This window comes from Hoplias malabaricus, chromosome 2 (assembly GCF_029633855.1).
Source record: "Hoplias malabaricus isolate fHopMal1 chromosome 2, fHopMal1.hap1, whole genome shotgun sequence".
Classification (NCBI taxonomy): domain Eukaryota; kingdom Metazoa; phylum Chordata; class Actinopteri; order Characiformes; family Erythrinidae; genus Hoplias; species Hoplias malabaricus.
Genome location: NC_089801.1, coordinates 16,046,316 through 16,066,805, shown reverse-complemented (window position 1 = coordinate 16,066,805; position 20,490 = coordinate 16,046,316). Strand labels below are relative to the sequence as shown.

The 20,490-nt window shown below is 39.7% G+C and overlaps 1 protein-coding gene across 1 annotated transcript; it reads left to right on the top strand.

Annotated features, from left to right (window-relative positions):
* Positions 1-602: 602 nt before the first annotated feature.
* Positions 603-20,268, top strand: fbxo10 (F-box protein 10). Its single transcript, XM_066662142.1, has 12 exons — positions 603-713; positions 2,772-3,377; positions 3,606-4,053; positions 6,030-6,409; positions 8,981-9,130; positions 10,175-10,311; positions 12,451-12,521; positions 13,338-13,490; positions 14,569-14,898; positions 15,415-15,725; positions 16,763-16,944; positions 17,766-20,268. The coding sequence occupies exons 2-12, from the start codon at positions 2,787-2,789 to the stop codon at positions 17,941-17,943; spliced, it is 2,931 nt and encodes a 976-aa protein (XP_066518239.1). The 5' UTR covers positions 603-713; positions 2,772-2,786; the 3' UTR covers positions 17,944-20,268.
* The last annotated feature ends 222 nt before the right edge of the window (positions 20,269-20,490 follow it).

Below are 20,490 nucleotides of genomic sequence, written 5' to 3'. Positions count from 1 at the left end.
GGGTCGCGGTGGGTCCAGAGCCTACCTGGAATCGTTGGGCGCAATAATTACTTTTGATCTCATAATAATAATAACTTAATTTAGAAAGACATAACTAAGTGTTTAACCATAGCTTACATGTGCATTGGACAACACGCTGTCAGATCACTTGATTCACATTATCATAGTTGATGTCTCAATGCTTAGTCCCTGTTTGCTATAGTCGTCATTCTTCAGGGAAGACTTAGAAGTAGAAACCTGTGAGGATCTGTTTACAGCCTGTCAGGGAGATTCCTTTTGTGTAGGCCTCAACTTTCGGCTTAAGTTAACTGGCTAAATGAGAAATCTTGCTTTGTGGAATACCCCCTGGTCTTGATGTCAGGTTGATGTGGATCAGAAACACTACAACAACTTAACCTAAGGTTAGGGTTGCAATTTATTAGCCAAAGCCAAAGTGTGAGCTGGCCTTAGACTTATTTGCAACTGCTCAATTTCACTTAGGCCTACATCTCTAAGGAGATTATTAAAACTGTGTACACAACCGTTTGGAGATAATTTGTATGAACTCACACACACACACACTCAGGCGCGCACACACACTCCGCCTGCTTCATGAGTGTCCACGCCTCGCAAACAGCGAGAGGAAAACATCCTTCCTCCATAGAGAGACTTGTTTAAAGAAAAGCTACATGCGCCTGGATTGAGCGATGGAACCGTAAGCAGCGACAGCCAAGGTAAGCCCTGACTCGATGAGCTCTGTTGATGTAACAACGACTCTGTTTTAACACAGACTTGACTGCAACAAGCTAATTATGGAGCTGCAAAGTTGTACGAAATTCTCCATAACGTTTAATGTTTTCCTTCGGCTTATGCTGAAGCTAACGGCCGTTTGTTTTGAAACTGCACGTTCTGGCGCGGTGTATTTGAGCGGCTTCACTGTGTTTTGTTTGGGTTTTTCGCCTCGCCGCTTTACCAGAAAAGATTATGTAGGCGTGTAACAACAGCCGTATCTTGTGGCTTTGTGGCTGAATGTGCCCCTAAAAATGCTAAAAATACATTCTTTAGGCCTGTATCTAACTGAAAGATGATGACGGAGTGAATAAATAAGCCTCGGTGTAACAGAAAGGCTTAAATTGAGCAGAATATGGCAGATATACACATGAACAATTAAATAATAATAAAAATAAATAATAGAGCCACAATCCTGTTCCTACTATCTGCATCCACTATGGTGCCTTCCATGCTCTTAACACATGTCCAACTCATCAGCACACGGGCACTGTTATGGTGTTATAACTTTAGGCTCGTTAATATATACATTGTATTTTTAGTTGTCAGAGAGAGTGGTCTGTAAGCGGTCAAATCGATACGACTCTTTTGAACTGTGGACAAACATTCAGAAACTGAGACTTATATAAGCAACATTTGACCTAAATATCCAGGGGATAAAATCTCTACTTAAAAGAAAAATAAGTATAAATTGTAGCTTTAAATTGTTGCTTCAAAATCATTGTGATGATTAAATGACTGGTAATGGAGAGATTAGACCCTTTGTACTTCCTACTCCTGGCTCAGCACGGCAGAAACTGCACTATGTAACTTTTGAAAGAGGGTTGGAAACCACTGTCCCCTCCTTGATTTTAGGACAGTAATTTATATACATATATAATCATTCACATATGTAATAGTTGATTATTTTCATAAATGTGCAACGTTTTTTTATCGCATTCTCTTTATCTGCTTATAGGACTTGAAAGACTGGTGGATTTTTAAAATGTTTTTAAGACATTTATGCTGCAGTATTAGGGTGACCAGATCTGAGACGGTGAAAAAGAGGACACGTAAACAAGGACTACTGACGTGCAGACTGACCAATTAAATGTTTACAGAGAAGGTTATCGACCAATAAATGTAGCTCTACAGTCAGACCGTCCAATCAGAAGATTTTAGGCTACTTCACCACGCCCCCTTCTCACTCAAGTGAACCAATCGGAGTAGGGGAGCGTGGGACTAGTTTGTGAACGAACTGCTTCTCGAAGTTCTATGTAAGCTCTAGAAAAACAAAATCCCGGACGTTTGTTAAATTCCGGACGAACATTTTTTTATTTTTTATTGTCCGGGTAAAAGAGGACGTCTGGCCACCCTATGCAGTATATAAATTCTAAAGTGTAGACACACATTCAGGCACAAGCCATGTTGAGTACTGATGTTAAAAATTCAAGGTAAATCACGTTTCAAGAAGGCATTGGGACAAAGTTACTTGAAAGTTAACTTAATAGAAAGAAGTGGTTGTTTCTCAAAGATACATGTGTGAGTGTTTTCTGATGTGTTACATATATTTATTATTATCTATTCAAATAAACAAAAATAAATCTCAATGCTACGTATCGTAGTATCAGTTATCTAGTAATACAGTTTGCATGGGTCTAGCCTGTGGCTAACTGGATGAAACGTTTTATGTATTTATCATAAGCAAATGCAAACAACATTTGAAAATGATTTGAAATTTGAAGTTTGTTTAAAAAAATGTTTTCCTCCTCCATTTACCTGGAAAAAAATCTATATTGTTTATGTAAGGTAAAACAAAAGTAAGCAAAAATGATATCTAATAGGCTGTTGGAAAGCACCAAAAAAAAAAGTTTGTGTCTTTTATAAAAATGAAATATTACTTTTTCCATAAATGCCTTCTTATCCCTGCAAATAGCATGGCATGTTTGTTAAATTTTAAGTGTAAGTTTCACCTGCTTGCATTAGCTTTGTCTCGGAAACAAGCTTTCCTATTTTCTGCACAGGTGCGGTGGCGTGAAATGGAGGTGGGCAGCCTGCCTGTGGAGCTATGGCGCCTCATCCTGGCCTATTTGCCCCTGGCTGACCTGGGCCGGTGTTGTCTGGTGTGCCGTGTATGGAGAGAACTGATACTGAGCCTGGACAGTACACGCTGGCGGCAGCTGTGCCTCGGTTGCTCAGAGTGCCGCCACCCCAACTGGCCTCGGCGTCCACAGTTGGCCCCACCCTCGTGGAGGGAGGCACTAAGGCAGCATGCTCTGGCGAGCCGCACGTGGACACAGAATGGCGCAGAGCCTCATTCATCTGCCTGCCTGCATTTATTCCGCCGCAGGAAGGACCGGAGAGTGTGGCATGTGGGCGCAGTACCTGGCTGTGGCTATGAAACTCTGAGGGTTGCTCTGGCGGCAGCGGGGCCATATGATAGGGTGTTGCTTCACCCTGGAGTCTATGAGGAGCAGGCAGAGGTGACCTTGAAGGTGCCTGTGGAGATCGTGGGCATGGGCAAACTGGGTGATGTGGCACTGCTGGTCAGCTTTGATCAGCAGTGCCCCACTGCCAGGCTGTGCAACATAGTGTTCATGCCAGCATGGTTCTCACCAGTGGTGTATAAGGTAAGCCACTAGATTGAAGATGTATGTTCTTGTATGCAATTTTTCTCACAGGCATTTCTTTGTACTGCATCTTTGACAGCTGTGCCCTGATTGGTCAACATGATTTTAATGTGTCCCTCAATTGAGTCAGAAAAAATGAGTTGGATCTGATTTAATTAGTTTTGGACTCTGTGTACAAGACAGCATTAATATGTATTGTTTACTAATTGTGATTGTTTTTTTTTAAAGACATCCTCAGGTCACGTCCAGTTGGACAACTGCAACTTTGAGGGCTGCCAGTTGCACATCAGGGGACCAGGTACCTGTCAGGCTCGTTTCTGCTCATTTGCCCAAGGCAGCTCCGCCCATTTTCTGGGCGTAAATATTAGCTTGATGGACAGTTGTGAGTTCTCTGGTGGCGATTCTGCTTCCATTACTGTCGAAGGTCCTCCAGCTTCAGAGCGCAACTGGGCTTGCAAATATCTGGCTGCTTTGGCCAAAACTTTAAGCGCAGCTACAATGGCGATGAGCAGTGGCTCGTTGGTGGACAATCAGGATATTAAAGACAATCTGGGCGGAGTCAGTCACAGAGACTCACCTCTTGGGGGACCTATCACCATGGACTGGACTAAACAGGAAGCAGAATGGGAAACTGGCTGGAGCAAACCGAAGGCATTTAAAGGAGGTCTCCTTCCAGGTAAGGGCTGTACTGAACAGCATTTCAAGGCCAGCTGCCGTTTCTCTGAAGGGCAATACAGATTAGACGAGAGAGAGGGTTGGAGAAGTGTGTGAACAGTATTTATGTAAAGAATGTGAACTTTACACAGGCAATAAATGTATTTTAGCAGAACAGTTGTAGGGTTTAGACAGTGTGTATACATAATTGGAAACCAAAACAAAGTTTTGCAGACATGAAGCATTGTATGAAGCATTTTAAAAAAGAGTTGTGTGAGTGATTTAAAGACCAGTTCCAATGTTTTGCATCTAAAAACATAAACAAAGACTGTGTAAAAACCCGTAATTACCGGTAATATTTTCCACCATTATAATTTTTTATACCAGAGCATAGGGAATGTAGCTAACGTTTTTTTATTTTAGTTTATGTTCATGTATATGTCAGGTAAAGCACCAGGGGATTGATGAACTGAGATGGAGATTTAATAAGCATTTACAGAAATCAGGGAGGAAAATAACAAACAGGCTGCATCCCAGTTGTGTCCTACACTCTATTACTATACAGTTAATTCTATGTACTAATCTTAAAAATGTGAGTTTGACATGCTATTGACATGCTATTGACATGCTATTAACATGCTACACATTCCTTACTACAGGAGGTGATGAAATATTGCAATGACAAAGCATGTAATACCAAGATGAAGCTGCAATGCTCTTTGACATTGTTATATAAAGGCTGACTTCCTCCACACCACAGTGCACAGTATAGGTCATAAAATAACGCTTCTTGCATTTAAATTAATGCATTATGTTTCAGAAGGCATTATATATTAAAAAAAACTAGTTAAGTATAATATAAGCTTAATTTCTCTCTATCTAACATTAATGCACTGTATGTGTGTAGTATTATTAGTTTTCTAATTCATCCCAAAGGTGTTCAGTCGAGTTGAAGTTAGGACTCAGGTCAGTCAAGTTTTTCCAGATTCCTTCATCCATGTCTTTATGGACCTTGCTTTGTGCACTGGTGCGCAGTCATGTTGGAACTGGAAGGGGCCAGCCCCAAACTATTCCCACAACGTTGGGAGCATGAAATTGTCCAAAACCCTTTTGGTATGCTGCAGCATTATTTCTTTCACTGGAAATAAGGGGCCAAATCCAACTCCTGAAAAACAACCCCACACCATAAAGTCCCTCCACCAAACTTTACACATGGTACACTGCAGTAAGACAAGCAGAAAGTTAGCAACTTATGCACACTAGGGACCTCAGCATCCACTGACCCCGCTCTGTCATTTTACATGGCCTACCACTGTGGTTGGGTTGCTGTCATTCCCAATCACTTCCACTTTGGTATAATACCGCTGAAAGTTTACTATGGAATATTTAGTAGCGAGGAAAATTCATGACTGGACTTGTTACACAGGTGGCATCTCATAACAGTGCTATGCTGGAATTTCCTCACCTCCTGAGATGACCCATTCTATCACAAATGTTTTTAGAAGCAGTCTGCATGACTAGGTGCTTGGTTTTATGCACCTGTGGCCATGGAAGTCATTGGAACACCTGAATTAAATGATTGGGATGGATGAGTGAATCCTTTTGGCAATATAGGGTATGTGTGCATCAGATTTTTTTTTCACCTTCATGGTGAGAGTTGTGTGCTATAGTCACTGAACAAAATAAAAAATAGCTTATGCTAACCTTGCTTCATGGAAGTCACTCAAATTGTATTTGAAGCATTAACAAACTGAAGTCATGTGTTGCCAGCATGTGTGCTGCTTTGTTTTCTACAAGTCTGTTTTTCTTATAGAACGTGCATTTCGGTATGTACGTCAGTCATATGATTCACTTTTTCAAACTAGATACTTTCCGGCATTAAAAGAGGTACCACACTTACTGTTGAAGATCTGGAGGTCTGGCTCCTGAGGCTAACGTCTCTGAGGTCAGAGATATCAACCCTGGGTAGTGTGTTGATATTTTTCTCTCTGCTAACAGGCCAGGAGGGTACAGTGATCGAGGATGACAGCATGGATACATCAAATGAATCCAGTGATGAGAATGAAGATGACAATGGAGAGAATGTAAAGAACACAAGCTATACGCTATCCTATGAGCAACATGGTCTGACGCACCTCTCAGAACCAAGACCACTGGACACTGCCATGCTTCCAGCGCTGTTGAACTTGAGTGCTGAGCTGCAGCGGGACACTGAGGCCCGGGAGCTGGCTGGCTCAGTCCAGGGTTGCCTGCTGCGGCACTGTCTAGTGCGGGATGGCAAGGGGGGCATGCATCTCTGCAACCAGGCTCAGGCCAGACTGGAGGCCAATGTGTTCAGAGGACTTAACTATGCAGTACGCTGTGTCCAGAATGCTAAGGTAAAGCAGCTACACATTTGGAAAAACGGTATCATGGTCGTAAAAAAAATAAAGGGCCTAACTCAAAATGGCTGAAAATTAACCCTTTATCTAATAAGATATCTGTATGAATTAAACCAACAGATGTGAGGTTTTTTGAAGACATGCAGACAGCTTTATACAGAAGAGTGAATACTGTTCCACTCAGTGTTGTTGGCTTCTAGCATTTGAGAGTTAGAAACATTTCCAAAGCAGTGTTGTACACTGGATTTCATTACAGTTGCTGCCTTGTAATGAGAGATGGCACTCATCTGATATTGGAGTAAACACGTCAGTTTGTTCAGCAATCATTTTTACTTTAACAAGGTTGTCTCCCATTTGCTGCAGTAACCGCCTTAGGAGGTCTGGAACTGGTCATAGACATATAGATAGAATTCTTTATTGATCCCAGAGGGAGAATCAATCCAGATGGTCAGTCAACACTAAGTCCATCATGAATAATCAAGAATCAATAACTAGTTCTAGATAAAGAACCCCACTCATCCCAGAATTATTGTATAGTGTTCCATCACTCCAGAGAATACGGTTTATATGTCCCTCTAGACTCAGAATTGGGTATGGTGACCTTAGGCTCCTGGGTGACTGTTCCAAAGCATCAGAGATTATACAAGCTGTGAGTATACAATGTACAATGTAACAACTCTTAGTAATAGATCCTTTCTAAAGGTGATAAGTTCATAATTTTAAAAAAGGATACAATTTTGAAGGCCCAGTACCAACAAACATGGGTAAATTGGAATTTATTTATTAATTTTTTCACATTTTGCCCATTAATTACCCACCACTGAAAACAATATATAGCTTTTAAAACACTAATATATTTGTCATGTCACCTCCATGGTTACAAAATGAAAGTAGTTCTGTCACTGTTTTACATATTTATGTTATTAACTGCAGTAAATAGATTAAACTAGCCTCCTTGTATTCATTTGCAAAGCTCAAAGTAGTGTTCAGGAAACTTCTAGGAAACAGCAAAAAAAAGTCATTTTCCAAAGTACATGTGTTGGTGTAGACAAGGCAATGCTGAAGTTCTTATAAAAAACACCATATTGGACCATTTGACTATCTGCTGAAGGTATTGATAAAGAAAAAGAATACATACAGGGGTTAGTCAACGAAACTGAAACACCTGTCATTTTAGTGTGGGTGGGAGGTTTCATGGCTAAATTGGAGCAGCCTGGTGGCCAATCTTCATTCATTGCACACTGCACCAGTAAGACCATGTGCATTAAATGGTTCAGACATTGTGTCCTGAAGGCGGTGCTGTGTATCAGGACGACAATGCACCAATACACACAGCAAGACTGGTGAAAGATTGGTTTGATGAACATGAAAATGAAGTTGAACATCTCCCATGGCCTGGCCACTATCCTACAAGAAGAATGGCTCAAAATCCCTCTGACCACTGTGCAGGACTTGTATATGTCATTCCCAAGACAAACTGACGCTGTACTGGCCACAAAAGGAGGCCCTACACCATGCTAATAAATTATTGTGGTCTAAAACCAGGTGTTTCAGTTTCATTGTCCAACCCCTGTCTGAATTTGTGACCAGCACTCCTAATCCAGTTAAAGGTGTAGTCTGCTGGGTTTTCTACATTTTTAAATTTATACATTTACAAATACAAATTCTTTCACTGAGATTCCGACCGGATTGATTGTACACTGTAGAGAAACACTGTAGAGAATTGCTGTGCCTTGCTTGACCTGCTTGGACACCTGGCAGGGCTCACAAAGTGTGAGTGTGCTCGCTGTGCCCTTCAAAGTCATAAACCAGTTCTTATCACATTGAGCTAATCAGAAGAGGTGGGGGGGTTAGGATACAATTTATCACATAAGGAGCACTCTGGGTCCTGAGTCCCTTCTCCAGAGAGTGTAAATTGCATTCCAGGGAGGAACATTTCAGACTCAGGCTCACTTGCAGAGAAACTTAAATGAACAATGAACAAAGGATTATAAATTGTAAGAGTATATATCTGCCTAATTAAAATCTGCTCTTAATTATTGAGATTAAGATATATCCTGCTGCTAACATCATTTCTACCAAAACTGAAAAATAACCTCTCCGTGCCTAATGAATAGTTACAAAAATTAATTTTGGGATTTTTATGTTCCAATGGCCATTGTAGATCCTCGCATTTAATTCTTTGTTTAATTAATTTTTTTATTTTGAATGCATTAGCTAAATGAAAAGTAAAATAGGACAGCTGTTATTAAAAAAAATCACATTAAACATTAAATTAATAAGTGAAAGTAAAACATAAATAAAGAATGTTACTAAATAATGATAATCAATAAATTAATAAGATGGCGTAAAATGTACCATTTACATTAGTACGGTCATACATTGGACCATTCTGCCACAGGGAACTTTAGTATTGTTAGTATTAATAAGTAGTCTTAATGGGGATAATGGGATATATTTACAATATACAATATTTTGAGATCAAATATTACAGGAGAACCTTGTTTCCAAAATAAATTGTCTAGCTATTAATGTGACATACACTCTCTGGGTCTTTCTCTTTGCTAGTTGGTGATGTTGCGTAATGAGGTGAGTGGGTGCCGAGCATCTGGTATTTTCCTGCGTCTCTCAGCCCAGGGCCTTATCGCTGAGAATAATATCCATGCAAATGGGGAAGCGGGACTAGACATCCGCAAAGGAGCCAACCCTATCATCCTGGTAACATACCTTCTACCACCTTGAAGTGTTTGTTTGAACTCTTGTGAGTCCAAAAGGTAGCTTTTGTTTGGCCTATTTTCAATTTATTTTTGGGTAACATAACAGGATGAGACATAAATATAATATTCAGATTCTACATTGTAAAGTGTAATACCATTCACATAAATTGTATCATTACTACACTGAGAGAAGCAGTGAGCTTTAATAATAGTAGTAATAATAATGTAATTATGCGATTGTGATATTACATGAGCTGTACAGCCAAAACATTTAAAATTACCTCATTGTTTTTGTACTCATTATCTATTTTATCAGCTCCATTTACCATATAAATACACTCTGTAGTTGTACAGTTACAGATTATAGTCCAACTGTTGTTCTGCATACTTTGTTAGTCCCCTTTTGCTCTGTTATTCAATAGACAAGGTTCCCACACGATCACCAGGGAGCAAGTATTATCTGGATGGTAGATTATTCTCTTCACTGCAGATATGTCATGATGGTGTGTTAGTAAGTGTGTGGCACAAGTGGATCTTCTGCTAGAGTTTCTTTTTCCATGTACAGTGTTTTGCCACAGCCTCATATAGAAAATAGAAACACTGACAAGGCTAGATGAACCTTTGCTAAAAAGCATCTGTGGACAGAGGAGGACTGATCTAAATTTCACTTTAGTGAAGAAAGCATGTTTAATAATGTTTGTTCAAATGGGAAGCAAAATTTTGCATTAAACTGAGGAACTACTGAACCCAAAGTTTGTGAAGATGTGGGTAAAGCACATCCTTAATGTCGTGGCCAGCCCCAGAGTCCTGATCAGAACCTTATGAAGAATCTCTGGAAAAACATTTGCAACAAAGCTATGAATGGACTCAAGGCAGGAGCACACCCTGGACAGTGCACTAGGGCATCACACTCAATTCACTCATTCAACTCTTAATTTACTGCCCTAATGTTATCTCTCTCTGTCTCTGTCTCAGTGTGTGTGTGTTTCGCTCTCACACTTCTTTTTTTTCTTCTTCTTCTCCCGCCCCCCCTCCATGGCTGTAGTGTAACAGAATCCACAGTGGCCTGCGTTCCGGGATTGTTGTCCTGGGCAACGGGAAAGGTTCCATCCGCAGCAACCAAATCTACGGCAACAAAGAGGCTGGAGTCTACATTCTTTTCAACGGCAACCCTGTGGTCAGGTAGCCAGGAGAGAGAGAGAGAGAGAGAGTGTGTGTGTGTGTGTGTGTGTGATTTTAATTTGATTTGATTTTGTAGCTGTACAGGGATCATCATCCGATTCATGAAATATTTTACGACATGGAAACAAGCAGAGATTCAGAGTTGAAATCATATAGTCCTTCCCTCTGTAAGTGTGTAATCATTTAGATGAAGCACAAACTAATTCATGCCGATGTGAATTAGGATCATGAGGCAATGGCTGTGCTTGTAGGTGGAGTTTGAGTTTGGGCCATGAGTGCTTTTCTCCAGGCTGAACAAATTTTATAGTGACAAAATTACTACGACTGCAAAATCTTAAATAAACAAAACATCTGAGCTTTATTTCAGAAGGAATAATTATTATATATTCTGGTTATTTTCATATAATATTACATATAAAGTGTATAAGCAGTGTATTAGAGGCTTACATTTTGTAATTGTTGCAAATTTTTCAAACAGAGGCAAAATGGCTCTCCAGTAATATTCTGCATTTCTTTGGTTTAACAACTGGTGAATGAGCAGATGAAGACAGATTACAGTTCTGATATCTCCACTGACAGTAGCTTTTGTAATCAGCAACATGAGGAATGCAGTGAAAACTCTGGGAATTGCAAAAGCATGGGCATGTGACAAAATTACCTAAAGATGTATGATGTGGGGCGGCATGGTGGCGCAGCAGGTAGCGTCGCAGTCACACAGCTCCAGGGACTTCCAAGTGCCACTCTGGGCGACTGTCTGTGAGGAGTTTGGTGTGTTCTCCCTGTGTCTGTGTGTTTCCTCCGGGTGCTCCGGTTTCCTCCCACAGTCCCAAAACACACGTTGGTAGGTGGATTGGCGACTCAAAGTGTCCATAAGTGTAAATGTGTGAGTGTGTTGCCCTGTGAAGGACTGCAACCCCCTCCAGGGTGTGTTCCTGCCTTGTGCACAGTTATTCCAGCTAGGCTCCGGATCCACCACGACCCTGAACTGGATAAGCGGTTACAGAAACACCTGTAAAAACCTACACGACCACCAGCTTTTTTGGAATTAATATATTAAACTTTGCATGGGTGATCACACCAGCACATTGAAAGTATCTGATGTAATATTGTATCTCTTCCCCACTTAGGAATACTACTACTTTCATTTAAAAGGAAAAAAAATGTAAGGACTTACCATTTCATATCAGTGAAAAAGTTATAATTAATATAAACATTGTAGAATTTGCCTGGTTTCTGTAACATGGCTAGTAGTTTTCTTAATATTAGCCTCACACTAAAGATTGTGTTTATACGTTTTTGTTATGAGTAATAAATTGGTCTACTTGGTTTTGGTCCATATTGTTGTAAAAAGGTACAAAGCTGTTGGTTGCTAATTAAACGTCTCTAAATAGAACGTTGCACAGCAGGTAGTGTCGCAGTCACAGAGCTCCAGGGACCTAGAGGTTGTGGGTTCAAGTCCTGCTCAGGGTGACTGTCTGTGTGGAGTTTGGTGTGTTCTCCCTGTGACTGCGTGGGTTTCCTCCCATGGTCCAAAAACACGTTAGTAAGTCCTTTGGCTACTCAAAAGTGTCCATACGTGTGAGTGCATGAGTAAATGTGAGTGTGTAGCCCTGTGAAAAACTAGCGCCCTCTCCAGGGTGTGTTCCTGAGTTGCGCCCAGTGATTCCTGGTGGGCTTCAGACCCACTGTGACCCTGAACTGGATAAACAGTTACAGACGATGAATGAATTAGTAGAATGTAGATTATCTTTCCAAAATACTTAATGTACCTTTTTGGAGATACATTGGTGTGCTTCTTAAGGCACAGTCTGTGACCTTCATTTTTTTACCACCACTTCCCCGATGTTAACCTAGCTGTTTCTTCTAACTGTACGATTGCGTGGGTAACCTGCTGCGGTCGCGTCTGTTGCACACACCTAACCCCTGTTTATGTGAGTGTACAGGCGGAAGCCAATTTCTCTGCAATGTTGTACTTGTATAACTTTGTATGTGCAAATAAACATCTGTCTGTCTATCTATCTATCTGTCTATCTATCTATCACAAAAAATATGTCCGTTTCAAATGCCATATTAAGATGTGATGAATTAAAGCTCCAGCACAGAAACAACACCGATTTCTCTTTTCCTGTTTTCTGTCAGTGGGAATCATATATTCCAGGGCTTGGCTGCTGGCATTGCTGTTAATGAGAACGGGAGGGGGCTGATCACTGGTTTGTATCACCCTGTGTTTTTTTTTTTTTTTCTTTGAATGAATCATAACCAGGAAATGAATCACTGACATTCCTCAGAGCATCAGAAGCACAATCCAAACCTCCAACATTTTCTACCAAATCTCTATCTGCCACATCTGTATCATGCAATCGATAAACATGACCTGTGCAGAAAAGCTGTTCACTTGAAATGCACTTATAAATGAAGCCAGGACAGTTAAAGAATCTTGAGAAACAGCATTTTCCGAAACAGATTCCACAAGTGCTGTCAATCGATATATATTTTTTATTTTTACTACTTTATTAAAACATCTTAGTGTAGTTTTCATTGTATTTGAATTACAAAAGCAAAAACAACAGGTTTCTGAGGTTTCTCTCAGGAGCCGCCACTTTAACAGGAATCCACCAGCTTTATGATCAAAGCTACAGTTAAGCAAGTGCTGGAACATTTGACAGTATATGAGAGAAAGTAACCTGTACAGTATTTTATTCATCGCAAATCTGAGACTCAAAAATCAATTTGTGAAAGGCCCACTAACAGTACCATTCTGATAATGAATCACACGTGGTTCCTATTAATTATTTAGGCTAAAGCTTAGTTCACAAATTCTGACTGAACAATGCTTGAAAGTTGACTGAATGCTACAAATGTGAAACAAGGAGATTAGACTGAAAAATACTGGTGTATTCTTTAAAGACATTTGTATGATGTTCTCTGTGTTTTTTTCTCTCTCTTTCTATAGTTCTCTTCTCTCTCATTGTTTCTCTCTGTTCTGCTGTTTATCTGTCTGACCTGTCATCCTATGTCTCTAATAGAAAATGTGATCAGACAGAATCAGTGGGGTGGTGCAGATATTCGTCGAGGAGGCGACCCCATCCTGCGCAATAACTTCATCTGTCATGGCTACTCAGATGGAGTGGTGGTGGGGGAAAGAGGAAGGGGTCTCATCGAAGGCAACCACATCTATGGTCAGCACTCTTTTTTTTTTTATGGCACTCTCAGTGTGAATGGCAATTTTTCATTGAAATGTACTGAGAAAAAAATGAATCTGCTAAATCATCCGTGTAACAAGCTCCATCATGTGTCAGTGAATAATCTTTTCATTTGTCTATTCTTTGCATATTTAAAGAGGCCATTTTTAATATTGACAGCAAGGTTGTAAAATGGGAACTGCTAAAATAGCTACAAGGAATGTGCCTCAATCAAACTATTTACACAGAAAAGTGTACATAATTTCACGTAAATATTTACCTGGTAAAGGCAAAAATTTAACAAGCAGCCAATGTTTTTCCTGCATTTACCAGCTTCATATTTGACTTTGCAATTTCACATTAAATGTTTCACTAGATGAGGTTAGTTTTACCTTCCTTATTGAACTTACCCCTTAAGCATAAATATCATTTTAGGAGGCAGATATTTGCTTTTTTTCATATTGAAACCTTTAGTTACACCTTAAATGTGTCATTGTATGAGGCAAATATTGTCATTATTCGCTAGCTTCATATTTGAATTTTTTTATTTCACCTTATATAGGCAACTATGGCTTATATGGCTTAAGTTAGCTTTTGAAACACAAAAACTGGCTCCATCTTTCAAATACATCACAAATATTTACTCTCATTTTTCAGAAGGATGTTGTGAGTTTTGGACCAGTAGAATCTAATGTTATGTGTTTACTCCCTTCTTTGATTGCAGCAAAGTATATTTGTGTCTTCTATCGTGTGTTTATACATGTCAACCTGGGGTGTGGAAGTTGTACTGGGATTGGACAGTGGGCGGGATCATAGGCTGAAATAGAATAGAAATAGAGTTCTGCTCTGGAAATCTACGAACGCACCTCACAGAACCTACTGGCTCCACTGCTGTCAGAGATGCCAGTGCTTTAACTGAACGTGGTTCTTTAATGTCAGATTACACATACTGGACATTTTATGATATAGCACAGTAACTATTACACATGTATTTACCCTCACTCTCCCCAGTTGTCGTTATTGTGTGTGTGCCTGGGGAGAACAGGTTTTGTATCTCTCGCTTTGTTTCTTGTAGGTAATAGGGGCTGTGGTGTGTGGGTGATGTCATCGAGCCTTCCTCAGCTAATTGGAAACTACATTACCCATAACCGCATGTATGGGCTGGCAGTGTTTTGTCGGAAGGACCCAGAGTCTTTGGGAGCCGTCGAGGGCTATCGGCCAGCTCAAGAGCGAGAGAGAGGTGGGGGAGTTGGAGGAGGGGAGAGAGGAGGTCAAGAGAACTTCCATGAGGAAGGTGAGCTGCTGGCCTGGGAGAGTGACCTGGACAGCGAGGACGAACGTTTCTCTTCTCGCCGACCAATCTCTGTGGCCTTAGTGGAGAACAACTGTATGAGCCGCAACGGAGGTAAGAAACACTCATGAGTATAAGCTTTCATATTTTCTTAACTTCAAAATCTCAGCACTAGCAGTTTATAAGGTCCATCTAACCTCTTAACTTCGCTTACTATCATCATATTCTTAAATATGTCTTAAACACCTACATTATACACAAAAAAGCACATATGTAAGGGATTAGAGTATTAGCACAAAACGATATGTTATTATGAAAAACTGTATATGAGGCTTTAATATCCTGCTGGGCCACCTCTAGCCTGGATACAAGATAAAATATAGTTGGGCACAGATGCATACAAATTCCATATTGTACCTGGTGGAATATTTGCCCACAGATGTTGCAGCTGGGCCTGTAAATCTTGCACACTCGCAGGTTGCAGAAGCTGGCATCCCAGCAGGTTTCATAAATGATCATTTGGCAATAAATCTGAAAATAAATTTCAAAACAATTATTGCATAACAAAGTGGCCATAAATAGTTTTCTTCTCACTTGCACAAATGCTCATATACTCTCTTATCTCTGCAGCAGTGGGAGTATATGTGAAGAGCAGTGAGGCACTGAATGTAGTGGGCAACATGGTAGCCAGCAACCGGGCTGCAGGCATGTCCATCATCCAAAGCTCTCAGCTGACTCGGCTGGTTGGCAACTGCGTCCATGGTAACGGCAGAGCGGGCATAACCGTGGACAGAGAGTGTCGGGTGGAGCTACGTGGCAATGGCATTTACGGCAATGCTGGTCACGGCATTTGTTTCTGTGGTGACGGGCAGATTGTGGAGAATGACGTGGTTGGAAACAGCGCAATTGGGATACGAATGATGGAGAGCGCAGATGTAAAAGTGTGTTTCTGCTTTGTTTGTTTCTGTTTTATAAACTGGTTGAAAAGAGCGGAGCAGTGACTGTAGTCCATGGGTGGTTGAAAGGTCTTGTTAGCAAATCAAACATCAAAATAAATATATATTTAAATATATTTTGTATATGATTAGGGGTGTTAGGAACATCATTGAATGTCATTTAAAAGAAGACAACACTTATGATCGTTATCAGAAACAATAGCAGAGAATATATATTTTATAAAAGCAGCAGAAAACTGCACAGAAGTGGAGCCCAAGGTTTAGTAGTATGTGGAAGATAAACTGCAAATAAAGCAGGCATTTGATTAGAAAAATAACTGCATAACAAACCTCAACATTAAAAACAAGATGTGTGCACCCATGCTTGTGTGTAGGACCAAGATTAAGAGCCAGAAACCAGTGGCTTAGTGGGACAAAGAACATGAATATTAAGTTTGTCAACAATTAACAGTCATACATTACTGTAAAATATGCAGTTTATGTGGTATATTATGTCTGGTAGATAGAAAATGATTACAGAGCAATTTTTTGTTTCTAGCGACATAATCTTCAAAAAACATCAGCTAACTAATCTCTTGTGTGTATGTTTGTGTATGTAAGCTGGATTTCTTTAAAACGTATACATGTATATGTAATATATTTTGTATTGATTGACAAATAAATAAAGTTTATTTAACAAAGAAAAGAAAAAGAAACCCCAGTGGTAAACGTTCTGAATACAAGCTTGACATACAGACATTCTCCAAAGTTTTCAGTCACAACAGATCCAAGCCATGGAAAACTGCTCAGAATAAATGTATCTTAGCCAAGGATCTAGCATTTACTGGTGTTAAAGGCTTCATACGTTCATCCCTCTTTATATGAGACAGGGAGAACGCAGGGGATCTGGATTTCTTCATCTGGACTGGCAAAACAAACAGCATAAATGTGCACTTACAATTAACAGTGAATGGCTGTAGGAGCAGAATTTGTGTACTTTTTATTTTTTTTGTTAATTACCTGTGTATGTGTTCCTCTTACAGGTTCTGAGGAATCGTGTGCAGTCTTTGCGAGGTTGTGCTATCACAGTAAGGGAGCATGTTCGGGGTGTCGTCCAGGAAAACCTGGTATATCAAGGCCACCCTTCTAACAGTAAACCACCTATATACACAGACCCGCTCAACCAAGAGTGTGTCGTACTCAGCAACACTCTGCTCACACACAGGTAAGACTGGTCGTACTATCTTTACTTGAAATATGTTACTTTTGATTACAGAAGCAAGTTATTTTGACCAACAGAAAGCAGCAAGTTCATTGTGTCTCATCAGATGAAGAAACAAATTAATTTGCAGTCCTCCATTGATGGAGTTTATGAAACATAGAGTGGGTTCCACTTCATGGGGCCATGTTTAAATTTTTAATGCAACATATCTGATACATTCAGTGCAAGTGTCTGTTTCTGAACACGAAGCAGAATCAATGGAGAAAATGATTTATTGCTTGTTTAACATGAATTTCTTATACTAAATAACAATTTTTCCCTAAGCCTAGTTAATAGTGATGCATGATGATATTGGAGTCATATCTTTATCAGCAGAATATTGTCATTGGTCAGATATTTAAAATGGATCTAAAATGGATTCAGAATTAGTCAGAATCACATTTCATTGGTCAAATATGTTTGCAAACACAAGGAATTTGTTTTTGTTTAAACAGTAGCTCAGTGCACAGAAAATAGCCATTTCACAGTATAGTAATATGGACATCCTGTCACACTTGAGCACACACATAAACACACTTGTAAACATGAATAGGTGTGTGTATATGTGTTTATTGTGTGCTATGCTAAAATGTATTTAGCATATTTATCTGCATTTGTAACACTGCATAACTAAACAGCACATTCCTGTGGACTACTAATCCCAGTATATGTAGTAGCAATTCTTACACTTCAATAATCAGTAGGTTATTTGATATTTGGTATCAAAAACACAGTTACTAATTTCTTGAAAGCCTTGAAACTTTCATTTAAATTTTGTTCTTCAGACCAAACACTTCATGGGCTCTGGAAAATCCATCGCCTCGGCCCCTTGGAAACAATCCAGCCAACGCTGCCCCTCCAACCCATCCAGCAAACCTGGCCATCAGTATGACCAGCAGAATCACTGCCACTGTGGAGAGTGGTTGCCATAACAATGGCAGTATTTTCTGCTCCATACTTTGATGGTAGAAAATATCCTCACTGATCCACAGAAAGACTGATGTGACTTAAGACGAGTGGGTATTTAAAGACAAATAAGGACTTAAGGGCACTGTCCTAATCTACATTCTACTTATCTTAGTAACTTACAACTGTGAGAAGTCTTCTGCCTTCAGTAAGACTGGATAAGTACATCAGCCAAGAGACTAAATAACTCATTTACATACTTTTTTCCCCTAACTACAAATGTAATTAGGTCAGAATGTTTAAATTGTTTCCAGGAGGACATGTCTGCTTCTTTAGTTTTGTTTCAAGGCTAAGGTAATGTCATATATATAGCCACAGGTGGCATGGTGGCGCAGTCACACAGCTCCAGGGACCTGGAGGTTGTGGGTTCAAGTTCCACTCCGGGTGACTGTCTCTCAGAAGTTTGGTGTGTTCTCCCCGTGTCCGCATGGGTTTTCTCCATGTGCTTCATGTTTCCTCCCACAGTCCAAAAACACTGGTAGGTGGATTGGCAGCTCAAAAGTGCCAGTGTGTGTGTGTGTGTGTTGCCCTGTGAAGGACTGGCGCTCCCTCCAGGGTGTGTTCCTGCCTTGCGCCCAGTGATTCCGGTTAGGCTCCGGACCCACCACGACCCTGAACTGGATAAGCAGTTACAGACAATGAATGAATGACTGAATATATAGCCACAGTACGTCCCAAAGATGGCAAACAGTGGTTTAAATGTTGCCATGGCAAAAGATTTACTGGTTTAACAGCTCGTCACTTCTATATGTGCTGTAAACACTGAGCATCCATGTTTCCAGTAAAAGAAAATTACTATTCATCAAGAAACCTACATCAGATTCATGACTTGTTCTTTAACTGCAGAATTGTTTGCCAATTTGTTCTTGAGTGTGTGTAGATCCTGTTCTCGCCTAAGAACAAATGAAAACAAGACAACAAAGGTGAATGTCAGTATATTTATTAAAAACTGCAGAATTGGGATAAAAATAGAAATGTCGTCTTAAACTGGTGAACTAGGTCCAGTATTCTGTTTATTCCATTGTGGCCATTTTTAATTAAGAAGGGAACATTTTTTTAACTTAACATTGCTGCTACCCCAAACATAAGTACTGGGCAAACTCAGTTTGATTTTTGAGTGACCTCAAACAGACCTCAAATGCTATGATATGTTATCTATGAAATCATTGGATTGGATGACGGTAAGCTATGATTACAATGTGGTCCATAGATTGAAGCCACATTGATATGAATTTTGTTTTAGCATTTAAGCCTACAAATAAACAATAAAAATGTGACAATCACAGTATGTCCTTTGCTGGTATAATATATAATATAATTTATATTGAAAACCTTAGTTAAAGGTGATGACAAAATAAAAGCTAGTTTCCAGTGGTCTCAGACTTTTCGTGGCACTAAATATTAGCCTTGTGTCTCTATTGCAAAACTAAAGAAGCAAACTTCAAATAATAAATATGTTTGGCTGATTGAGTTTTGGGGTAAAGGTAATATTTATGCAAATTCCATGGAATTGCCAAATTATTCCCCATCCTTCTAAAATATAGAATAACATATAGAAAAGTTTTCTCTACTGTTTTGTGCTATGTAACTATTTTTTGAACGTTTTTGCTTTTACAGAATTGCACACATATGTATTATATGTAGCTCACAATGGCCGTGTTACTCAGATGTGATTGTAAAAGTTTGGACTGAGCACCAAACTCTCATCTGTAACTTTGGCCTGCTCAAAATGCTATGGACATTTTCAGGTTTTTGACATTTTTAAACCCTAAAAAGGTCTTTTATATTTTTAAGTAAACCTGAGCCAACATGTGAATATTGAGGCAAAGGATCACTAATTATACCATGGCAACATTTTCCAGTTTTAATGTATTAGATGTAGAATGTTGGCACAAACATTTGGAAGAATTAAAGCACTACACAATAACACCATATGGTTGGTGTAGTGTAGTGGAGAATACTTCTGTCCCTTGGCACAAAAATCTAGAGAATGATTTCCAGCTTGGCCTTTGGCAACACTCCTAACTCTGTAGCATGACTAGAAACGCATGTTGTTCTGGATGAATGTCCATTTAAATACTTTGCACAAAATATTAGCTATGTCCCAAAGCTATATTTCTTGGCTTTTACATCATATAAAGATTTTACAATCTGAAAGATGCTTGGAGTAAAGCTAAGAAATGCAATAGTGATTTTAAAGTCGCTGTATCCCACAGTTCTCACAACTGAAGTTGTTGATGCACTTAGCGGTCTAGTTCTCCCTGTGAAAGTCCTCTGTAAAGAAATTTTTGCCTCAAACCTTTTCCAGTAATTGTTTTTTTACACTCAGATTTGACCGTGGATGAATGAATGAATAAAGTCAGCATACTCAGACACAGTGAGCTAAAAAAAGACCTCTATATTGATCAAAGGAATAATGCTTCATAGATGGCAGAGGCAGAGCTGCCTTTAAGGCAGAACAAATGTTATTAGTAACCAGCCAAAAGGCATGGATGAACGTGATTGCTTAGCACACATTGGGCTAATAAACCAGTGAAGTTCGGC

Coding starts and splice junctions, on each gene's coding strand:
- fbxo10 (XM_066662142.1), top strand. CDS start 2,787: ATGGAGGTGGGCAGCCTGCCTGTGGAGCTATGGCGCCTCATCCTGGCC. Junction 9,131..10,174: donor GAGCCAACCCTATCATCCTG/GTAACATACCTT, acceptor CCATGGCTGTAG/TGTAACAGAATCCACAGTGG. Junction 16,945..17,765: donor AACACTCTGCTCACACACAG/GTAAGACTGGTC, acceptor TTTGTTCTTCAG/ACCAAACACTTCATGGGCTC.